Source organism: Hypanus sabinus, chromosome 3 (genome assembly GCF_030144855.1).
Source record: "Hypanus sabinus isolate sHypSab1 chromosome 3, sHypSab1.hap1, whole genome shotgun sequence".
Classification (NCBI taxonomy): Eukaryota; Metazoa; Chordata; class Chondrichthyes; order Myliobatiformes; family Dasyatidae; genus Hypanus; species Hypanus sabinus.
The window spans coordinates 180979183-181001307 of NC_082708.1; the positions used below are offsets into that span (position 1 = coordinate 180979183).

The 22125-nt window shown below is 41.3% G+C and overlaps 1 protein-coding gene across 1 annotated transcript in view; it reads right to left on the minus strand.

Moving 5' to 3' along the window:
* LOC132390956 (interleukin-12 subunit beta-like) overlaps window positions 1–15162 on the minus strand; it is a 28079-nt gene extending 12917 nt beyond the window's left edge. Inside the window, exons 1-3 of the mRNA XM_059963488.1 lie at window positions 15148–15162; window positions 13989–14018; window positions 6143–6221 (exon numbers count right to left, since the gene is read on the minus strand). Of these exons, the coding sequence (XP_059819471.1) occupies window positions 6143–6221; window positions 13989–14018; window positions 15148–15162 (124 nt within the window). The remainder of the gene's footprint in view (window positions 1–6142; window positions 6222–13988; window positions 14019–15147) is intronic.
* Between the last annotated feature and the right edge of the window lie 6963 nt (window positions 15163–22125).

Here is a 22125-nt window from a genome sequence, read left to right on the forward strand (position 1 = left end):
CTAATGAGAGTTCTCAGTGTTGGCAGATACCTGATGAGCCAATTTGCCAACTATTTAATGGTTGGCGTGAGCTGAAAGTCCTGCTTTCCTTCTTAAATTTCAATGACTCCCAGGAGATATTGAGAAGCTTAACCTCATCTGAAAGATGACACTTCCAGAAACAGCCCTTTGTCATCAAACCACAGGAAAAGCTCGTGCCTTGACTACATTTGCCAAATCACAACTCATCAATTTAATCTCATCTGAAAAGTAACACCTCCAACAATACTGCTATTACTCACCTTCAGCACTTTTGCCCAAACACAATTCAAGAACATAATGCTTCTCAAGTTAACAGCTTAATCCTTCCCTTCTGTGCAAATGCTCCCGGATGTGTTCTTTGCTCATTGTCACAACTAGCTTGCCTTTTGAAGGTATAATTTGGTGTAAATTCGATCCACTCTTGGCAAAATTCCCTCACCACCACCACTTCCCACCCAGTTCCAAATACCCCTTGAGCTGAAGACGCTTCTCGAGGTCAAATGGAATTGTACAAGGACATAGGAATATTAGACATAGGAGCTGAAGTAGGCCATATACCCCATCAAAACTGCACCAACATTCTATCATGGCTGACTTATTATCCCTCTCAGCCCCATTCTCCAACCTTCTGCCTGTAATCTTTGACATCCTTACTAACCAAGAACCTATCAACCACTGCCTTAAATAATACCCAATGAGTTGGCCTTCACAGAATGAATTCCATAGATTCACACCCTCTGGCTAAAGAGATTCCTCCTCAACTCTGTTCTAGAGGTTTGTAATTCTTTTCTGAGTCTGTGCCATCTGATCCTGGACTCCCCCACTATAGGAAACATTCTCTTCATGTCACTGTTTGCAGCCCTTTCAATATACAATAGATCTCAAAGAGGTCCCCCCTTCATTCTTCTAAACTCTAGCGAGTACCAGCACAGAGCCATCAAGCACTCTTTCATTCCTGGGATGATTCTCATGAATCTCTTCTGGATCCATTGGCAGCTCATCTATCCTTGGATAAGGGGCCTAAAACCTCTCACAATACTCCAGTGCAGTCTGACCAATGCCTTATAAAATATCACATCAATATGAACAGAAAGTCCACAACTGCTCTATTGTCATCTAGGCAGTACTGAAAGTAACGTAGGAAGACATGGGGTCAAATAGTCTCTGTGACACATTGTAAATCCTGCAGCCAAATTTCAAAGCTAAGATCCTTTTAAAACTCCTTTGTGTCTCTGTAATATTATCCTAAATATTATATCTACTTCTGCCTCAAATATTAATCCTAATGATAAACTCTACAGCCTATGAACATTTTCACTGAAGATATTTCAATGTTCAATTTTCAAGTATATTATCAAAGTATATATGTCACCTTGTACAAACCTGAGATTCATTTTCTTGTGGGCATTCATAGTAGAACAAAGAAATACAGTAGAATCAATGAAAACCTATACACAAACAATGGAAAGCAAAGGAAGAGAGACTGCAAGTGTTGAGAAGAACAAATAGTAATACATAAAAAGCTTATATTGCAAACCAACATTCCCTCTAATATTTTTTGCGGCTGCACAAACCAACCATTGCTCTGAGCAGGCCTGAAAACTGTATGGCACTTTAAAAGTTTCTTTTGGTAATATGTATGCCATGAATAATTAGAATGAAGATTGAAAAACCATGTACTTTTGATTTTATTGCTCAATTAAAGGTATAACAAAATATAGTACAATGAAAAAAATCTTTCCTGTTTTGTAAGCTTTTTGTCGTCAGTCTTTATTCCAGCTGTGCAACAACAAACACTATGTGCACGAGAGCATTTTAGTTACCGTGCAGCTGCACGCCCACAGAGAGGAAACAATGCTGGGAACAAACATTTGCCTTGTTTTGGTCTGGATATTTTTTTTCTTTTTTGACATTCTCCTTGTTAAGATTTGTTGATATGCCAACTAGTGGAGTGGTGCCACAGCAACAACCTGGCACTCAACGTCAGTAAGACAAAAGAGCTGATTGTGGACTTCAGGAAGGGTAAGACAAAGGAACACATACCAATCCTCATAGAGGGATCAGAAGTGGAGAGAGTGATCAGTTTCAAGTTCCTGGGTGTCAAGCTCTCTGAGGATCTAACCTGGTCTCAACATATCAACGCAGAAGGCAAGACAGCAGCTATACTTCATTAGGAGTTTGAAAAGATTTGGTATTGTCAACAAATATACTCAAAAACTTCTATAGATGTACCGTGGAGAGCATTCTTACAGGTTGCTTCACTGTCTGGTATGGAAGAGATGGCAACTGCACAGGATTGAAAGAAGCTGAAGAGGTTTATAAATCTAGTCAGCTCCATCTTGGGTATTAGCCAAAGTACCCAGGAGATCTACGGGGAGCAGTGTCTTAGAAAGGCAGCATCGATTATTAAGAACCTCCAGCACCCAGGGCATGACCTTTTCTTACTACTACCATCAGGTAGGAGGTACAGAAGCCTGAAGGCACACACTCAGCAATTCAGGAACAGCTTCTTCCCTTCTGCCATCAGATTCCTAAATGGACAATTGAACCCTTGGACGCTACCTCACTTTTTTTAATATACAGTATTTCTGTTTTTTGCATGACTTTTAATCTATTCAATATATATATACTGTATTATTGATTGACTTATTATTTATTATTATTATTAATATTTTTCTCTTCTATATTATGTATTGCATTGAACTGCTGCTGCTAAGTTAACAAATTTCACCTCACGTGCCAGTGATAATAAACCTGATTCTGATTCTGATGATTCTGATTATATACTGGAAACAACCTTTCTAGTCCGTTCTTCATTTTGGAATCTGTCATGTTCTGATGAAAAAAATACCCACCCTTCTACATATTTTCACATCCTTATTTAGGGTAACAAGTTCGTGCCATGTCTGAAGCCTGAATATCTTTCCATGTGAAGCATTTTTGTATTAGATTAATCAAAATGAAACCCAATTCTGTTAGGTTTTTGAGTTAGAAGTCTTCCCCATCAACTGGTGTGAGAATTGGAATTGGTTGTTATTGTCGTACACACAGTTGGGTAAAAAAAAAAAGAGGGTGTTGTACAGTGAAACTGCTAGCAAGGAGACGCTGATGATAGGGGAAAATTGAAGTCAACAGGAAGAGTTGCAATGTAAAAGCAAGACAAAATTGAAAAGGGTGATGAATACAGGACTGAAGTTATTATAGCTGAATACATGCAGTATATGGAATATGGTAGATGAACTTATAGCACAGTTAGAGATTGGCAGGTATGAGTCGTGGATGAAAGAAAGTTGTAGCTGGGAGCTTAACCTCCAAGGATGCACATTATACCAAAAGGACAAGCTTGTAGGCAGAGGAGGTGGAGTGGCTCTGTTGATAAAATACAAAATCAAATTCTTAGAAAGAGGTGACATTGGGTAGAATTATTGTGGGTAGACCAAGGAAACTGCAAGGGTAAAAATAACCTGCTGGGAGTTATAAAGAGGCCTCCAGACAATAGCAAAGATGTGGACTACAAATTACAACAGAAGATAGAAAAAGAATGTCAAAAGGGCAATGTTACATCAGTCATGAGGAATTTCAATATGCAGGTAGACTGGGAAAATTAAGTTGATGCTGGACCCCAAGAGGGAGAATTTGTAGAATACCTACAAGATGGCTTTTTAGAACAGCTCATGGTGAGTCCACTAGGGCATCAGCTATTCTGGATTGGGTGATTAGAGAATTGATTAGAGAGCCTTAAGGTCCAGTGATCATAATATGATAGAATTCTCCAATTTAAGAGGGAGAAGCTAAGGTCTGATTTATCAGTGTTACAGTGGAGTAAAGTGAATTACTGAGGCATGAGAGAGAAGCTCGCCAAAGTTGATTAGAAGGGGACACCAGCAGGGATCATAGCATAACAACAATGGCTGGAGTTTCTGGGAGCAACTTGGAAGAGCAAGGTAAATACAACCCAAACAAGAAGTATTCTAATGGCAGGATGGTGCAACTGTGGCAATCAAGAGAAGTCAAAGCCAACATAAAAGGAAAAGAGAGGGCATATAATAAAGCAAAAATTAGTGGAAAGTTAAAGATTGGGAAGCTTTTAAAAACCAACAGATGTCAACAAAAAAAGTCATAAAGCTGGAAAAGATGGAATTCAATGGTAAGCTAGCTAATAATATTAAAGAGGATATCAAAAGTTTCTTCAGATATATAAGGAGAAAAAGAGAGGCAAGAGTAGATATCGGACAACTGGAAAATAATGCTAGAAATGTAGTAATGGGGGTACTAGGAAATGGTGGATGAACTGAATAAATATTTTGCATCAGTCTTCACTGTGCAAACTATCACTATCAGAAGTTTGAGTGAAGTTAGTGTTACTAGGGAGAAGGTGCTTGAGAAACAGAAAAGTCTGAAGGTAGATAAATCGCCCCAACTAGATGGTGCAATCCCCTGGGTTCTGAAAGAGGTGGTTGAAGGAATTGCGGAGGCAAGACTAATGGTCTTTCAAAAATCAGTAGGTTCCAGCATAGTTCCAGGGGACTGGAAAATTGGATATGTCACTCCACTCTTCAGGAAGGGAGAGAGCCAAAAGAAAGGAAAATATAGACCAGTTAGTGCTTGGAAAGATGTTGGAGTCGATTGTTAAGGATGTGGTTTCGGTTCGAGGTACTTGGAGACATAAGTTAAAATACGTTGAAGTCAGCATGGTTTCCTCAAGGGAAAATCTAGCCCAACAAGTTGGAATTATTTGAAGAAGTAACAAGCAGGATAGATAATAGGGTATCAATGGACATTGCATTCTTGGCTTTTCAGAAGGCCTTTGACAAGGCGCCACACATGAGGCTGCTTAGCAAAATGAGAGCCCATAGTATTACAGGAAAGATACTAGCATGGATAGAACATTGATGGATTTCCAGGAAGCAAAGTTTTGGAATAAAGGGAGCCTTTTCTGGTTGGCTGCTGGTGACTAGTGGTGCTCCATAGAGATCTGTGTTGGGACCACTTCTTTTTACAGTATTTGTCAATGACTTAGATGATGGAATTAATAGCTTTGTGGCCAAGTTTGCAGATGATAGGAAAATAAGCAAATAGGCAAAGAAATAGCAAATGGAATACAGTGTTGGGAAGTGTCTTCTCATGCATTTTGGTAGAAGAAATAAAAGCATAGATTATTTTTTAAACAGAGAGAAAATTCAAAAATCTGAGGTGCAAAGGGACTTTGGTGTCCTGTGTAGGATTCCCTAGAGGTTAACTTGTAGGTTGAGCCTATGATGAGGAAGGCAAATGCAATGCTAGCATTCATTTCAAGAGGACTAGAATATAAAAGCAAGGATGTAATATTGAGGCTTTGTAAGGCACTGGTGAGGCCTCACTTGGAGTATTGTGAGCAGTTTTGAGCCCCTTATCTTAGAAGTGATGTGGTGACATTGAAGAGGGCTGAGAGCAGGTTCATTAGAGTGATTTCGGGAATGAAAGGGTTACCATATGAGGACCAATTGATGGCTCTGGGCCTGTACTCACTGGAATTCAGAAGAATGAGGGAGGGATCTTGTTGAATCCTATCGAATATTGAAAGACCTCGATAGAGTGGATAAGACTTGATAAAGTTAGGTACCAAGATGCAGTGAAAAGCACATCTTGAATACCTGTTCTTACTGATCAAATCATTGCACAATGCACTGAAGTTGGACATGGTGAAGCAATAACACTGAAGAATCAAAAAACACAAGAGGTTCTGTAGATGCTGAAAACCTTGCCTTGCCCCAAAATGTGGACTGGTTACTTCCTTCCATTGATGCTGCCTGACTTACTGAGTTCATCCAGCATTTTGAGTGTATTGCTGCAGAATAAAATGTACCAGCTGCAGAGAAAATGTGGTCCAGGTGCATTCTGAATAAATTCCTGGATGTTTCCTTAACTCAAACCCTTCCTCTCACGTTAATTAACACCGATTTCTATTTGCGAACTTTCAATCGATCTCCTTCTATCCTTCCTAAGCAGCCTGTCAATAACATGTTTGCGGGACTTCTAAAGGATTAACACTTTACTCATGCTGCTATCACCAGAATTTCTTTCAAAATTCCCTCTAACCCTAGATCCCAGTGGGTTGAAGATCAGTTGCTGCAACACTTACGGTTCTCTGGGTATCTGTCCAGTGCCAAATAGCTTCCCAGCAGAGTGAAGGAAATGAATAGTTGAAGTACGTAATCCATCTAAAGGAGAGAAAGAGACAGTCACCAATGTTTTCTATTTCCACTCAAAGCACTGTCTAGCTTCTAGCCCGTTAATGTACTATTGCCCACCCAATCCTTATTTCAATATTTTAAATTACCCTCTTAGACATTAAAAACATTTCAGGACTTCAAGAATGTTTAACATCATAAAGAGTCAGGGTGGTGGACAAAAAGGAACTCTCTTCTTACAGAGATGAGGTTTAAGATGATTGACAAAAGATGAAAAAAAACGAGTGTCGGGAGTTGTCTTTTTGTGTGAGTAGAAGATAGATAGAATTAGAGAGAGAGAGAGAGAGAGAGAGAGAGAAAGGGAGACAGAGGGGAAGAGGAAGGGGGAAGCAGAGAGTGAGAGGGAGAGGGAGAGCGACAGAGGGGATGGAGAGGAAGAGGAAGAGAGGGAGAGAAAGGAGAAGAGGAAGAGAGAGAAAGAGGGAGAGTGTGAATGAATTAAGTAGCAGAACTAAAAACAAAATGAGCTGATCAGCGTAAAGTGTGACTGTAAGAAGTGGGAATACACTGAAATTTGGGCATCTTGTTAGTGGTAGTGTGGGACCTCAGTGGAGGCAGCTTTGTGACCCTCCCACTATTGCTGACCATAGAAAAAGATATTCAAAACTGTAAGTTTAGCTTGATATCTAACTCCTCATTTCTCTTCTTTTTTTTTTGTTCTCCTGCCTTCTATGCTGGTCAGATTTTACCTAGAATGTAAACCAGTCCCCATGGTCTCATGTTCAAGTTTATTGTCATTCAGCGATACACATGTATACAGCTAATTGAAACAATGCTCCTCTGTGGCCAATGTGCAAACATGGAACAAACAGTCACCAACAGCACACACTATATACAGTTATATGCTGTTGCGTCCCTGTGCACTCTAACTCATCCTCTCTATCTCTCTTCCTTGCCACATCTGCTACTCACCACACCTCAAGTTTTACCTCAACTTCACCCACACTTAGCCCTGGAACTGCACTCTGTAGTCATGCCTGAATAGGGTGCAATCTGGCTAAGTGACTCTTCACCAGCAAACCCTACTCTACTTCCAGATGTGACTCACGTACTTAAGCAAAAAGCGCAGGCCAGCCAGTTCAGGAGGGAAATTAGTAACAGGATCAGAAGTCAACCAGTGACTCAAAGCAAGAATTTAAGAGCTGGCTCAGGATGTAATGGCATTTTAATCAGCAGAAAGTTTCAAAGGGCAGTCTCTTATCATTTCTACATCTATAGCATATGGAAAGGATGTTTGCTAAAGTGGGGGAGGAGTCTAGAGGGTGCAGCCTCAGAATAGAAAGATGTCCTTTTGGAACAGAGAGAAGAAGGAATTTCTTTAGACAGAGGTGGTGAACCTGTGGAATTCTTTGCCACAGATGGCTGTGGAGCCAAGCCACTGGGTATATTTAAGGCAGAGGTTGAAAGGTTCTTGATTAGTAAGGTGGTCAAAATTTATGGAGAGAAGGTAGGAGACTACGATTGAGAGGGACAATATGGAATGGCGGAGCAGACCCAATGGACTGAATGGCCTAATACTGCTTCTTTGCTTTCTGGTCTTATGGTCCATCATTCTGGTTTAATGAGTATTAGCTACAATGCTTTATGCACCCCTTCCAAAGCCTCTACAATTTCTTGTAATGGGGCAACCAGATGCTGGTAAGTTTATCATCAATGGATGCCTATCAATTTCTCAAATCTTGCTATCACTTGTGAAGCTTCAGACAACCTCAACCCACAAAAATGGCCTAAGTCTGTTTCTATGCCTTATGGCCTTATGTCACTTTATCGGGTATGCGGTGAAAAGCTCTAGCACAATGCACAGGAGAGAAATGAAACTAAATCTTCGAGATTTGCCGTGCTCTGGTGAGTTGTCACACTCCACATAGGATGAGTGTGGCACCATATGGCGGAGAAATGTCGCATTGTATCCTGGAGAGATTAATACCATAAAGTGGAGACATTTCAAAGTTCAAAGTAAATTTATCATCTAAGTACATACATGAGACCAGATACCATCCTTCGATTGATTTTCTTGTGGGCATTTACAGTAAATGCAAAGAAACACAACGGAATCAATGAAAATCTACACACAAACAATGACGAACAATCAACTAATATGCAAAAGAAGACAAACTCTGCAAGCATGAAAAAATAAACAAATAATAAATAAATAAATAAATAAATAAATAATATTGAGATAAATATTGAGAATGCACATTGTAGAGCTCTTGAAAATGAGTCCATAGATTGTGGGATCAGTTCAGAATTGAGGTGAGTGAAGTTATCCTCACCAGTTCAGAGGCCTGATGGTTGAGGGGTAATAACTACTCCTGAACCTGCTGGCGTGGGGCCTAAGGCTCCTGTACCTCCTTCCCGATGAAAGCAGCGAGAAGAGAGCATGCCCTGGAAGCTGCTTCCCAATGTACACAGGAGAGTTGTAATATTATAAAATGCAGAATGTCGCACAGTACACCGGAGAGATGTAGCATTGTAAGCTTAAGAGAGGAGACACTCTGAAATGATGAAACATGGAGCTAATGATTGGGGATCCGTGACTGTAAGCAATTAAGAGTTGTCTCTGTACTCTGAACAGATGCAATATTATAAAGCAGACAGAGTTACTTCTGTAGACTGGAGATGTTTGACATCATAAACTGGACAGAGGGGGTACTGTGTACTACCGAGATACAGCGCCATACACCGGAAAGATGAAGCACACTTGTGCAGATCTGCAGTGGCTAACAATAATAGATGTCAACAATTATATGTCAATAACTTGGATGACGGAATTGATGGCTTTGGAGTCAGATTTGTAGAAGATACAAGTATAGGCGGAGGAGCGGATGGTTTTGAGCAAGCAAGGAGCCTACAGAAGGACTTGGACAGATTGGGAGAATGGGAAAGAAATGGTGGGTGGAATAAGGCATGGAGAAGTATATGGTCATGCACTTTGATAGAAGGAATAAAGGTGCAGACTATTTTATAAGTGGGAGAAAATAGAAAAATCAGAGGAGCAAGGGACTTGGGAGTCCTTGTTGAGTCGGTGATAAGAAACGCAAATGCAATGTTAGAATTCATCTCAAAAGGACGAGAACAATAACATAACAGTTAAACTCAAAGTCTCTCTGGACCCTTGCGCCAAATACATCATAAATAAACCGTGACCCACTCTGTATGGATAAAGACTGTAATAGCATCTGTAATAAATTTATTTTATTGTATGTGTAGAGCTAAGTTCAGTCCCAGGCACCAGGTGCCTGCTATACTATAACTCGGAATTACTTTCTCCTCTGAGTCATCAGCTTGTGGGTTCCAGTTTCGTGTTGAGGTAACCACAACATTTTGAAATGATGGTTTAATTCTGAGGTATACAAAGGGAATAGTGATAAATCACATAATGGTCACTGCACTGTAGGTGCTATTCAGTTTTACTCAGCATCTACATTTTCAAGTACCTCCTGTATTCAGTCCTATAATTCAGTAAATGCTTTTGGTCTTCTGCAGCGTAGCTTCAAGGTTTGATGTGTTTTGTGGTCAGATGTACTCTCCTGCTCACCACTGTTGTAATGCATGGTTATTTAAGTCACTGTCACCTTCCAGTCAACTGGATCTGGTCTGGCCATTCTCCTCTGAACTCTCTTAACAAGGCATATTCATCCACAGAACTTCTGCTCACTGAATGTTTTTTTTGCTTTCTGTGCCAGTCTCTGTAAACTCGAGAGACTGTATGAAAATCCCAGTGGATCAGCAGCTTCTGTGATACTAGAACCAAGAATCATTCCACGGTCACTTAGATCACATTTCTTCCCCCACTTTGACTTTTGGCCCGAACAACCCTTGACCATGTCTGCATGTTGTTTTACATGGAGTTCGTGCCACATGATTGGCTGATTAGATATTTGCATTAATGAGCAGGTGTACTTAATAAAGTGGCTGCGAAGTGTTTTAATTTTTGTTCTTTGTAATCACCAACACTGGTACGTTCTCTTGAGCCGAACACCACAATTCACTCTGTGTCCACCACTATCCAGGGGAAGAAAATAATATTTTCTACTTCTCACTTTTGGTTTTTGTCAAATCACCTTTATTCTGTATTCTCCTTCCTTTTGTTTCATTTGCCAAGGAGAGTCATTTCACTTTATCTCCTCTCCCCATCCTTTCATAATATCAAAGCCTTGATGAGTCATTCAGTTATACAGCACAGACCCTTGGGTCTAATTCATCCCTGCCAACCAAGCTGCCTAATAGAGTTAGTCCCATTAGTCTACATGCGTCCCATATCGCTTTCAACTTTTCCTGTCCATGTCTTCTAAATGTCAATCATGTACCTGCCTGTTGAGAACACTCTGACCATTTCTTGCAGCCAATTCTAAATACTCACCACCATCTGGGTGAAAAAGTTACCTCTCGATCCCTTTTAAATCTTTCCCTCTCATTTAAAACCTATACTCTCTACTTTTAAAGCTACAAATAACTATTGTTCAAAAAATAAGGAGAATCATTTAGATTGCTTAAACCATGAGACCATAAGACAAAAGAGCAGAATTTGGCCCATTGACTCTGCCCCACCATTCCATCATGGCCAGTTAATTTTATCTCCCAACTCCATTCTTCTACCATCTCCCTGTATCCCTTCATGGCCTGACTAATCAAGAACATATCAACCTCTGCCTTAAATATATGCAATGACTTGGCCTCCACAGTCTCCTGTGTTAATGACTTCCACAGATTCACTCCTCTCTGGCTAAAGAAATTCCTCCTCATCTCTGTTCTAAAGGGATGTCCTTCTATTCTGAGGCATTGCCCTCTAGTCCATGACACCCCCACTATAGGAAATAACCGCTCTATATCAACTCAATCTAGATGTTTCAATATTCGATAGGTTTCAATAAGATCCCACCCCACACCCACCATTCTTCTAAACTCCAGTAAGTACAAGCCCAAAGCCATCTAACGCACTTCATACATTAAGACTTTCATTTCTGGCATCATTCCTGTAAATACCCTCTGGACCTACTCCAATATCAACATATCCTTCTTAAATAAGGTGCCCAAATCTGCTCACAATAGTCCAAGTGTGGTCTGACTACTGCCATTTCAAGCCTCAGCCTGCCCGTTATATTGAAATAAGCTGTTGTCATATTTTGATGCATATCAAAAAACACTTAGGAGTGATTTTGATACCTTGGCATCTCAGGAACACATCTCCTATTCCATTGGCACATGGCTTACAAATGTCATTACTTCTAAAGTCACTGGTACAGAGCAGAGGAATATTGAGCAAGCATTTAACAACTCACTCAGGATGCTCAACTAAGTTTTAATTAATAAAGTTTTGAGCTTAATTAACAGTGATTAATTAACAATGATTAAGAGCACACTAATGCATAGAATGTATGTAAAGTGTTCTTATTGCAGAGCAGAGAACGTTTGATTTGTTTCAATTTAGTGGGATTGCAGTCAATAATCAATTTCTGCAGCAATAACTTTACTCTTGACATCTCTCAGGAGAAAGAAAAAAGTGTAGCGATACAGGGTAAACACAAAGGCTGAGAAGGTAAGGAAGTTTCAGTACTGTGCAACAGTTGTGACATATATGAGTGAAGGTAAAGCTGAACCTGATATTGGTCTCTATTCGGGACTGAGAGGGGAATCATGGTTGGGAAAAGGGGAAGGGAGAGGGGAGGGAGCAAGAAGCACCAGAGAGACATTCTGTAATGATCAATAAACCAATTATTCAGAATCAAATTACCTTGTCTGGAGTCTCAGGGCTGGGTGTGGCTCACCTGTGCCAACCCCGCCCTGGCACTCCTTCTCTACCCTCTGTCCCACACCCCTCCACAGTGCTCCACTCTCACTAGTCCCAACATTCTTTGCTCAAGCCAGATTTATAAATTTGCTGTTCACTCCACATTGACACATACAGTACTGTGCAAAATTGCACAGTATTGTTGTTGACATCTATAAAGCATTGTTCAAACACCGAATGGACCACTTCAAAGAAATCTGGCAACTTAACTTTGGGTGGGATGCAGAGGTCTTTTAAAGAGTATCAGAAATGATGGCCAGCCTGAAAGATTTTCTTTCTCGCAGTTTACTGCCTGACCTGCTGAGTATTATTGCGGAAGAAATTTCTCAGAATGGTTCTCGGGTTGGGAGATTTCAGCTGCAGTTAACTTGGAGAGGCTGGGGTTTTTCACCTTGCAGCAAAGGCTGGGGACAGATTACTAGAGATCGGTTTAGACAGAGTAAACAGAAATAAATGTTGAGAAATCAGATGTAAAGTGAAGATCCACAGGAGATGGTGGGAAATACATTTCTAATGCAGACATATTTTACATTCTGGAACACACTTAAGATTGGGGTAGCAGATTCAACCAGGAGAATTGGATGCAAAATAACTTCCAGGGCTACTTGGGGGGAAGAAAAGAAAACACGACAGCGGCTATAGTTCATCAGAAGTTTGAGGAGACTTGGTTTGTCACCATAAGCATTGGCAAATTTCTACAGATGTTCCATGGAGAGCATTCAAACTGGCTTATGGGCAGGCGGGGTGGTTGGTGGTGGAGGGAGGGTGCTACTGCACAGGATCAAGATAAACTGCGGAGTGTTGTAAACTTTGTCATCTTCATCATGGGCACTAGCCTCTGTAGCATCCAGGACATCTTCAAGGAGCAATGCCTCAAAAAGGCAGCATCCATCATGAAGGACCCCTATCACCCAGATCATGTCCTTTTCATGCCATTACCATCGGAAAGGAGATACAGAATCCTGAAGGCAAACACCCAACTATTCAAGAACAGCTTCTTACCCTCCACCATCCGATTTTTGAATGGATATTGAACCCATGAACACCACCCTCACTATGCTTTTTTGCACTGCTTATTTATTTAACTATTTTATGTATCTCTTAGTGTAATTCACAGCTTTTTGCTATTACAATGTATTGTGATGTACTTCTGCCACAAAGACAAAAAAAAATTACAATAAATGCCAGTGATATTAAGCCTGAATCTGAATCTGAGTATCATTAAGCTGATCTATAGGGATTCTTCCAAACCTTGAAAATGCTGAATCACTTCCTCTGAGTTGGAGCAATTCGAGTGGATCTGACAAAGGGTCTTCAACCCATTTCTCTTCCCAACTGACCTGTTGAGTATTTCCAGCATTCACTTCATTTAGTTTAAATTCCTATCATTGATCGACTTTTTTTGGGATTTTCCAACAATTCCATGATCATCCAGCAATTTATAATGACAGAAGGTTTGGTAAATCTTTAAACTTTGCTACCAGGCAACAGAACTCAAAACCTGCAGCACTCAAGCAATAGCAATACAGTCTGTGGTGTTGGTTAACCATGAATTGATTTTGTTTAAAGAAAAATTAATTATTTTCAGAAGCCTCTCATAAATGGACAGAAAAAATGCTTTTAATCCATAGTGCATGTATTTAAGGGGCAGTTAGACCTAATAATAAATCTGCCCAGACGAAATGGTCTCTCCACTTTCAAAGTATTAATTAGGAATATCTACTGTAACTGTTCCCTTTATATGATAAATTTCTTTATACATTTGTACTTTCACAACTAAAATAGATAAAAGAACTATAAGTGACTATTATATTAAAAGGACAGAAAAAGCATAATTTCATCATAAGAGAAATTAAACCATAAGACCATAATTAAACTTAAATTTTAACATGTTTACGATCCAAGACCGTAAAATAGCTCTGAATTTGAAAACTAGTTTGACTTACCTTGAAGTCCTTGTCTGTCCTTGTGTTGCACTGAAGACATACACAATTGACAGTGGATGAAGCTTTATACAAGATTACGCCCCCTCATAACCAAATAGGGATTTCGCCAGTCCATGACATAGAACAGCTGATTACACACAAAAAATTCTTCCATTTCTAGGAACCTTCAAAGGAGAAAAAAAATGTTAAAACCCCCTCATACAGGTTAATGCTCATTCTTATTGCCCGATTATTCAAAGTATAGTCATTACCCATATCCATTGAGAGTGAATACAACTTCCTTCCTGTCCTGAACCCCACATTAAACATTTTCCCCACCCACAAGTGCCACATACACTAAAAGAGAAGGATTTCCACTCAAAAACGTTGCCTTTTTCCTCCAGTAAACCCCCCCACCCCCCACCCCCCACCACTATCCCCAAATCCTGTGTTCACATCACGTCTCCTTGACTGAAGTTCGGTGTGAAATGCTTTTTATCACTTGCGGAGCAGTACTTCCTCCCACCCAGATTCAAGCAGAGAAAGAGTAACCATTTACAAAGTTAGCAAAGTAAACTTTATTATCAGAGTACATACATGTTTCCACATACAACCCTGAGATTCTTTTTTTCTGGGGGCATATCTGTAGAACAGTAATGAAACAGGACAAATGAAAGACCAAGAGCATGGAAGACTATAAGCAATGCAAATACAAATATCAATAAATGGCAATAAGTAACAATAATTGGTTGTGGAGACATCCCCATAGTTGAGTGTAGTTATCCTCTTTTGTTCAAAAGCCTGATGGTTGAGGGGTAGTAACTGTTCTTGAACCTGATGGTGCAAGTTGTGAGGCTCTTATACCTGCTACCTGATGGCAGCAGTGAGAAAGAACATGGCCTGAGTGTTGAGGATTTTTGATGAGGATGGATGTTGCTTTCATACAACAGAGTTTCTTGAAAATGTGCTCAATGATGGGGGGGGGCTCTACCCGTGATATACTGGGTCAAATCTGCTACCTTTTGAAGAAGAGCATTTGAGAAGATTTCAAGTAGACAGAATGGGAGATATTCTACAGCAGGGGTTAGGAGAGAATGAATATCTAATAAGCACTTGGACACTTGGACAGATACATGGAAAAGCAAACTTTATAAGGCTGTGTTGTGGCCAGTAGACTCACCTGCATCCAGGACATCGTCAAGGATCATTGCCTTAAAAAGCCAGCATCCTGGACATGCTCTCTTCTCATTCCTACCACCAGGGAGGAGCCTGAAGACGCAACACTCAATAATTCAGGAATTGCTTCTTCCCCTCTGCCATCAGATTTCTAAATAGACAATGAACCCATACCACCAATTCATTTTTCACTACTTATTTAATTTAAATATATAGCATATATATATATGGAGAGAGAGAGAGAGAGAACTAGATATATATACATATATGCTTCTTAATGTAATTCACAATTTTTATTATTATGTTTTTCATTGTATTGCTGCTGCAAAACAACAAATTTCATGACATCTGCTAGTAATAATCGATATTATACATATATTAAACAAATGAGGGAAAACTGGACCAGCTTAGGTTCTTAGTTTGGTTGGCATGGGTAAGTGAGACTGAATGCAAATAACTGGGATGAGCTTACTTCTCTAACTTCCGTTAATGCCCCTCATCCCCTTCTTACCCCATCCCTGACATAATTAGTTGTTTGCCTGTTCTCCATCTCCCTCTGGTGCTCCCCCCCCCTTTCTTTCTCCCGAGGCCTCCCGTCCCATGATCCTTTCCCTTCTCCAGCTCTGTATCACTTTCGCCAATCACCTTTCCAGCTCTTAGCTTCATCCCACCCCCTCCGGTCTACTCCTATCATTTTGCATTTCCCCCTCCCCCCACTACTTTCAAATCTCTTACTATCTTTCCTTTCAGTTAGTCCTGACGAAGGGTTTTGGCCCGAAACGTCGACAGTGCTTCTCTTTATAGATGCTGCTTGGCCTGCTGTGTTCCACCAGCATTTTGTGTGTGTTGTTTTGAATTTCCAGCATCTGCAGATTTCCTCGTGTTTGAACTTACATGGTTCTCTTAGTCAGCATGGTTGAGTTGTGCCTGTTTGCAACTTGTGTGACTCCATGACATCTCTGAGTCAGGAACAAAGGAAGTGAAATCAACATACTGATAAAACAGCCAGGAGGCATACAAAAATATCCAATTGCAGTATTAACTAGCCAGTTTTACCCTATAGAGGGAAAGAAGCGCAGGGGCTAACATATTGTCTGTCAGAACAGGACATCCTGAAGTGTTTTGCCTTCTGTAATGACAGGCAATTGCCGTTGGTAAGAAGGAAATTTTGGGCACCAACACTCCTGGATCCCCCATACCACATCAGAATAATTATTGATATCTTGTGGGGTGCCGGAACCCAAAAACCCTCTGACATTCATTATCATCATCAGCATATTGTATAACGTAGGTGATCATGGTCCCATGACCATGATTGTTCTTGGCAAATTTTTCTATAGAAGTAGTTTGCCATTGCCTCTCTGATGGTGGTGTCCGAAAAGAGGATGCTGTCCAAGTTGCATGCCATCTTGGACAATGGCTCCCATCCACTCCATAATGTACTGGATAGGCACAGGAGTACATTCAGCCAGAGACTCATTCCACCGAGATGTAACACTGAGCGTCATAGGAAGTCATTCCTGCCTGTGGCCATCAAACTTTACAACTCCTCCCTCAGAGTGTCAGACACCCTGAGCCAATACGCTGGTCCTGGACTTACTTCCACTTGGCATGATTAACTTATTATTATTTAATTATTTATGGTTTTATATTGCTATATTTCTTCACGATTCTTGGTTGGTGCGGCTTTAACAAAACCCAATTTCCCTCAGGATCAATAAAGTATGTCTGTCTGTCTGTCTGTCAGTCTGTCTGTCTACGAGAGGTGTCTTTACAAAATGGGTGACCCCACTCATTATCAATACTCTTCAGAGATTGTCTGCCTGGCGTCAGTGGTCACATAACCAGGACTTGTGATATACACCAACTGCTCATACGACCATCCACCACCTGCTCCCGTGGCTCCATGTGACCCTGATGGGGGGCTAAGCAGGTGCTACACTTTGCCCAAGGGTTACCTGCTGGCTAGCAGAGTTAAAGGGTGCCTTACACTTCCTTTATAGAGACGTATCTCCACCCTTCCACCCTCTTCTGACATTAAGAAGAAAGATAAAGAATATAGAAAAAAATAAGAAATGAAATAACAAAATAAGGAATCTTTCATTACCCCAGAATATCACAAGAAGATATTATTTGACTATTTTAATATAAGAATTGAGACAACAAACTCTCACACACAGCAGACAAAAAAGGAGCAGCTGGGTCTTGGCCTATAACATTGAATGTTTATTCCTCTCCAGAGATGCTGCCTAACCTACTGAGTTCCTCCAGCATTTTGTATGGGTTGCTCAGAATTCCCAGCACCTGCAGAATCGCTTATGTTGAAGATCTTTTGATTTATTAACTACAGGAGGCACCACAGTGATACAGCCAAGACAGCCACTGTCTCCAGCCACGTGGGTTCGATCCTGGTCTCTGGTGTTCACACAATCCAAAGATGTACAGACTGGTAGGCTAACTGGCCAATCTAAAATGTCCCAAGTGTGCAGATAAGTGGTAGAATTTGGGGTAGTTAATGAGAATATTGGAAAAATAAGCGGTGTTTAGAGATGGACTCAACAGGCTAAAAATAGTTGCTTTCTATATCATGAAGAAAAGCAGAACATGGAGCATTGAGCAATATAGCACAGTACAGGCCCTTCAGTCCATGATGTTTGTGCTAGCCCTTTAACCCTCTCCAAGATCAATTCAACCCTTCTCTCCCACATAGGCCTCCAGTTTTCTTTCATCAATATTCCTAATATATCTGCCTCAATCACCCTGGCAGCGCATTCCAATCATAGACAGCTCTTTGTGTAAGAAAAACCTGCCCTTATTCTCTCCTCCCAACTCCTTAAAATACGCCCTCTTGCATTAGACATTTCTGCCCCTGGTGAAGTCTCTGGCTGTTGAATTGTTATCTGCCTCTTATCGTTGTGTACCCCTTTATCAGGTCACTTTTGGAACATGCAAAATTGAACTAAGGGATTATGTATTACTGGGATACTGAGGACAATGTTCCAGTTCTCTTTTAACATAGCAGCAAGGGATCTTCTGCTGCCCTGAGTCAGCACCTGAACTTCTCATCTCTCAGCTGAGAAACATCTCACTGGGGTGCTGGGGTCAGAAATACGAGGAACCAGTTATCCAAGAAGTGGAACACGACACACCACTGAGCTGGGCAACAAGAAATTGACCCTGAAGACTAGGACTGGCTATTCAGGAGCAGAGTTTGCTGGAGGCCAGGTCTTGGGTCACTAGAATCCCAATCGTGGGCCCGTAGCGAGGCCCTCCCAGGCCAGTGGCTCCTGAAAGTGACCAGCTCAACGGAGTGGTAGTTATAGAGTTACACAGCACCAAAGTAGTCCCTTCGGCCCAGCTGGTCAATGTTGACCAAGGTGCTCTATCCAAGCTAGTCCCATTTGCCAGCATGCCCTTCTGAATCTTTCCAATCCTTGTCGACTCCTCCAGTATCTCGTGTGTGTTTCCCTTAGAAACATGTCTGACACAGGTCAGTCAGCATCTGTGGAGGTGGGGGGGGGGGGGAGGGAGGAATAAACAGTTGATGTTTTGCTGTCAGATCTCAGCTCGATACAACACCTGTCTACTCTTCCCCATGGATGCAACCTGACCTGCCGAGTTCCTCCAGCAGTTTGTCTGTGTGTTGTTCCAGCATCTGCAGAATCTGTGACCTTGTCCTCAGTTTTTCCAGCTCGGTCCCTGCTCTGCAGAATCATTAGGAGAAGCAAATCACACAACCGGAAAGCAAGTGGAGATTTTGGAAGTTCTAAAGCTTTGTGTTCATTGGTATGGTACCCTCATCCTGTTGACTGATGGGTGAAAGGAAGCCATACCTGTTCTTAGCAGGAAGTGTTTGTTGAGTGTCATACAAGGATGGTGGTAGGATATCCCACCTTCTGATGCTCACGTCCCCACCCCTCACCCCTTTTAGAGCTGACAAAGCTAAACCTGTAGCAACTTTCTCCAACCTAATTGAAACCCTTGGGACAAGATTCCGGCAAAGCCTACTTTGGGCAGGAATATGCCACTATGTTCTGTCAGTCTCGAGGATGTTCCCAATGGATTCTGAGAGCTGCTAGCATCTTGTCTAGAAAGCAGAAATCTCTTTACTTCCACAAGATCTTAGCCAATTCAGTCATGAAGATCCCTTCAGCTGCGGGGGTGAACAAGCCAGCAATGGAGATTTTTTGCCTCTGCCGATTATTAAGTGCAATTCTAATTAAAGCCACTAGATGGTGATCTATTGAGGCAAACCGGTCCAACATTTCCGTCTTCCAGCTCACATACTTTACTCACATGTATGTACTCACATACATAAATTACTTTGCAAATCTGACCCATTAAGTGCCATCTCCATCACGGTGAGAAGCCAACATGGTCATTATATCTGTCTGAATTTGGCCTGATACGCTGACTGTTTATTCCTAACCATATATGCGTCCTGATTTGCTGAGTTCCTCAAGCTTTTTGTGTGTAGTGCTCAAATGGTCATTATATAATGAAACAATGGCATCATTAAACCATCCTGCAAAATTCTTGGGCATCACAAAGCTCATTAATACTTACAATGAAGGCTAGTTGCTGATGTGATTGTCAGACGAAAAAGACAATAGTCAGTCAGTTTGTGCAGAACAAGATCCCCAAACAGCAAGACGATAACAACTAGACAAATTGCTTTTTGCTGTTCAAGGCACAAATATTGGCTCCTATGCCCTATGGTCTTATAGAACATCAAGGAGAATTCAACCCCTGTTCATCAAACTAGGACCCTGAAATGGTTGGGCTGACTTGTTCTTCGATCTTGGCAATTCGCTTTTAAACATTTTGTTACCATCTGCTGTCAACAATCAACAGTGCACTGACAATGTCCCCTTGCGTGGTGATGAAACGCTTGCAGGTAAATTGCCAAGATTGGAGAACAACTCAACTGTACCATCAACCACCCGAGCTACACATTTTCCAAGCTATTTCCAGTACCCTGAAATCCTTTCCTAACACCCAAGAAGGTAGACAGTCAGATATGTTATTCTTAAGGAGAAGACTAAAGTCTAAGAAGCTCTCAGAACAATCCCCCCAGTGTCATTTTCCCATTAGTTTACCTGTATCCATTTTGTCTCATATGCCAGTTAACTCTACCCAGTCACAAGAGATTCTACAGATGCTGGAAATCCAGAGTAACACACAGAGAATTCTGGAGGAACTCTGCAGATCAGGCGACACCTATGGAGAGGAATAAACAGTCAATGGTTTGGGTCGACCATTCATCCAGACCTGAGAATGGGTCCTAATGAAGGGTCTTGGCCAAATAAGTCCACTGTTTACTCATTTCCATAGATGTTTCCTGAGTTCCTCCAGAATTATGTATGTGTAATTCTGCTCTGGCCATTCTTCAGTTTAGTATCAGCACCTACGTGATGCAGCGTCTTCCCTTTATTGGTACCATGTCAGCCAAGGTTCTGTAATCTCATTGTTACAGAGGAGTAGGTGTAGGAGGCTAGGGACAGAATTCTGATTATTTATTGGATGGTTAGTGCTTGGAAGATGATGTGACTTTCTGTTGTACTGATGAACCTCTTAAACATTGTACATTACATTACCTAACAGCCCCTTTGTCCCATTATGTTGTGCCAACCTTTCAACTCACCCTTAAATTCAATATAACCTTTCCCTTCTATCATCCATGTGCCTATCTCTAAGAGTTTCTTAAATGCCTCTAATGTACAGTACTGTGCAGAAGTCTTAGGCACATATATGTAGCTAGGATCCCTAAGACTTTTGCAGTGAACTACATTTGTCCATTAGGAGCAGAGAGCGAGTTTGTAAATCTGGCGGCAGCAAGGGATTTTGGGAATGGTGAGGGTGGAGCGCCTGTGGAAGGGAGTGGGGTAGGTGGTAGAGAAAGAGTGGCGGGGCATCAGGTTGGAGTTGATATCGTCACACCCAACCCTGAGACACCAGGCAACGTCATTTGATTCCAGACAATTGATTTATTGATCATTAAAGAATGTCTCTCTGGTGCTTTCAGCTTCCTCTCCTTTCCCTTCCACTTTTCCCAACCTCTCCTTGCCCCCTTCCCACTCACAGCCCATGGTAGAGACCCATATCAGAATCAAGGTTATCATCACTCACATATGTCATGAAATATTTTATGTTTTTGTGGCAGCAGTACAGTACAATACAAAAAAAATTACAGTACTGTGCAAAAGTTTAGGGCACCCTAGCTATACATATGTGCATAAGACTTTTGCACAGTACTGTGTCTGCCTGCACCGTTAACACTGGCATGGTGTTCCATGCACCCACCACTCTGTGTAAAAAGTCATCCCAGTCACCCCATAAACCTTTGGCCCTGATATTAACCACTTCCAACACTGGGAAATGTCTCTGGCTATCCATACAACTGGACCTATCTTCTCAGAATTAATTTTCACAACCATGTAAACAATTGTAAAATAATCAGCACAACGAGATACATAAAATAAAGTTGCTTATAACAAGTTACCACATTGGGTGGTGGGGCGGCGATATGTCTACCAAAGGAGGTGTAAGGCACTCCTTCCCTCTGCTAGCCTGCAGGTCACCCTAGGGAAAGGTGTAGCACCTGCTTAGCCCCGATCAAGGTCACGTGAAGCCATGGGAGCAGGTGGTGGGTGGTCGTACGAGCAGCTGGGGCACATCACGAGCAAGCACTGACGCCAGGCAGACAATCTGTAAAGAGTGTTGATAATGGCTGGGATCACCCGTCTTGTAAAGACGCTGCCTAGAAGGACGTCCAGCAGAACAAAAACTGCTAAGAACAACCATGGTCAAGACCAGGATCGCCTGTGTTATACGACACAGCACGTAATGAATGACCACATTGTGTTTTTAAAGAAAGTGGGAATGTATGCAATTAACAATGATTCAGTTGGTCCATTTAATATCAGCGAATGTGTACTGTATACAACCTGAAATTCTTACTCTTTGCAGATCCACAAAACAG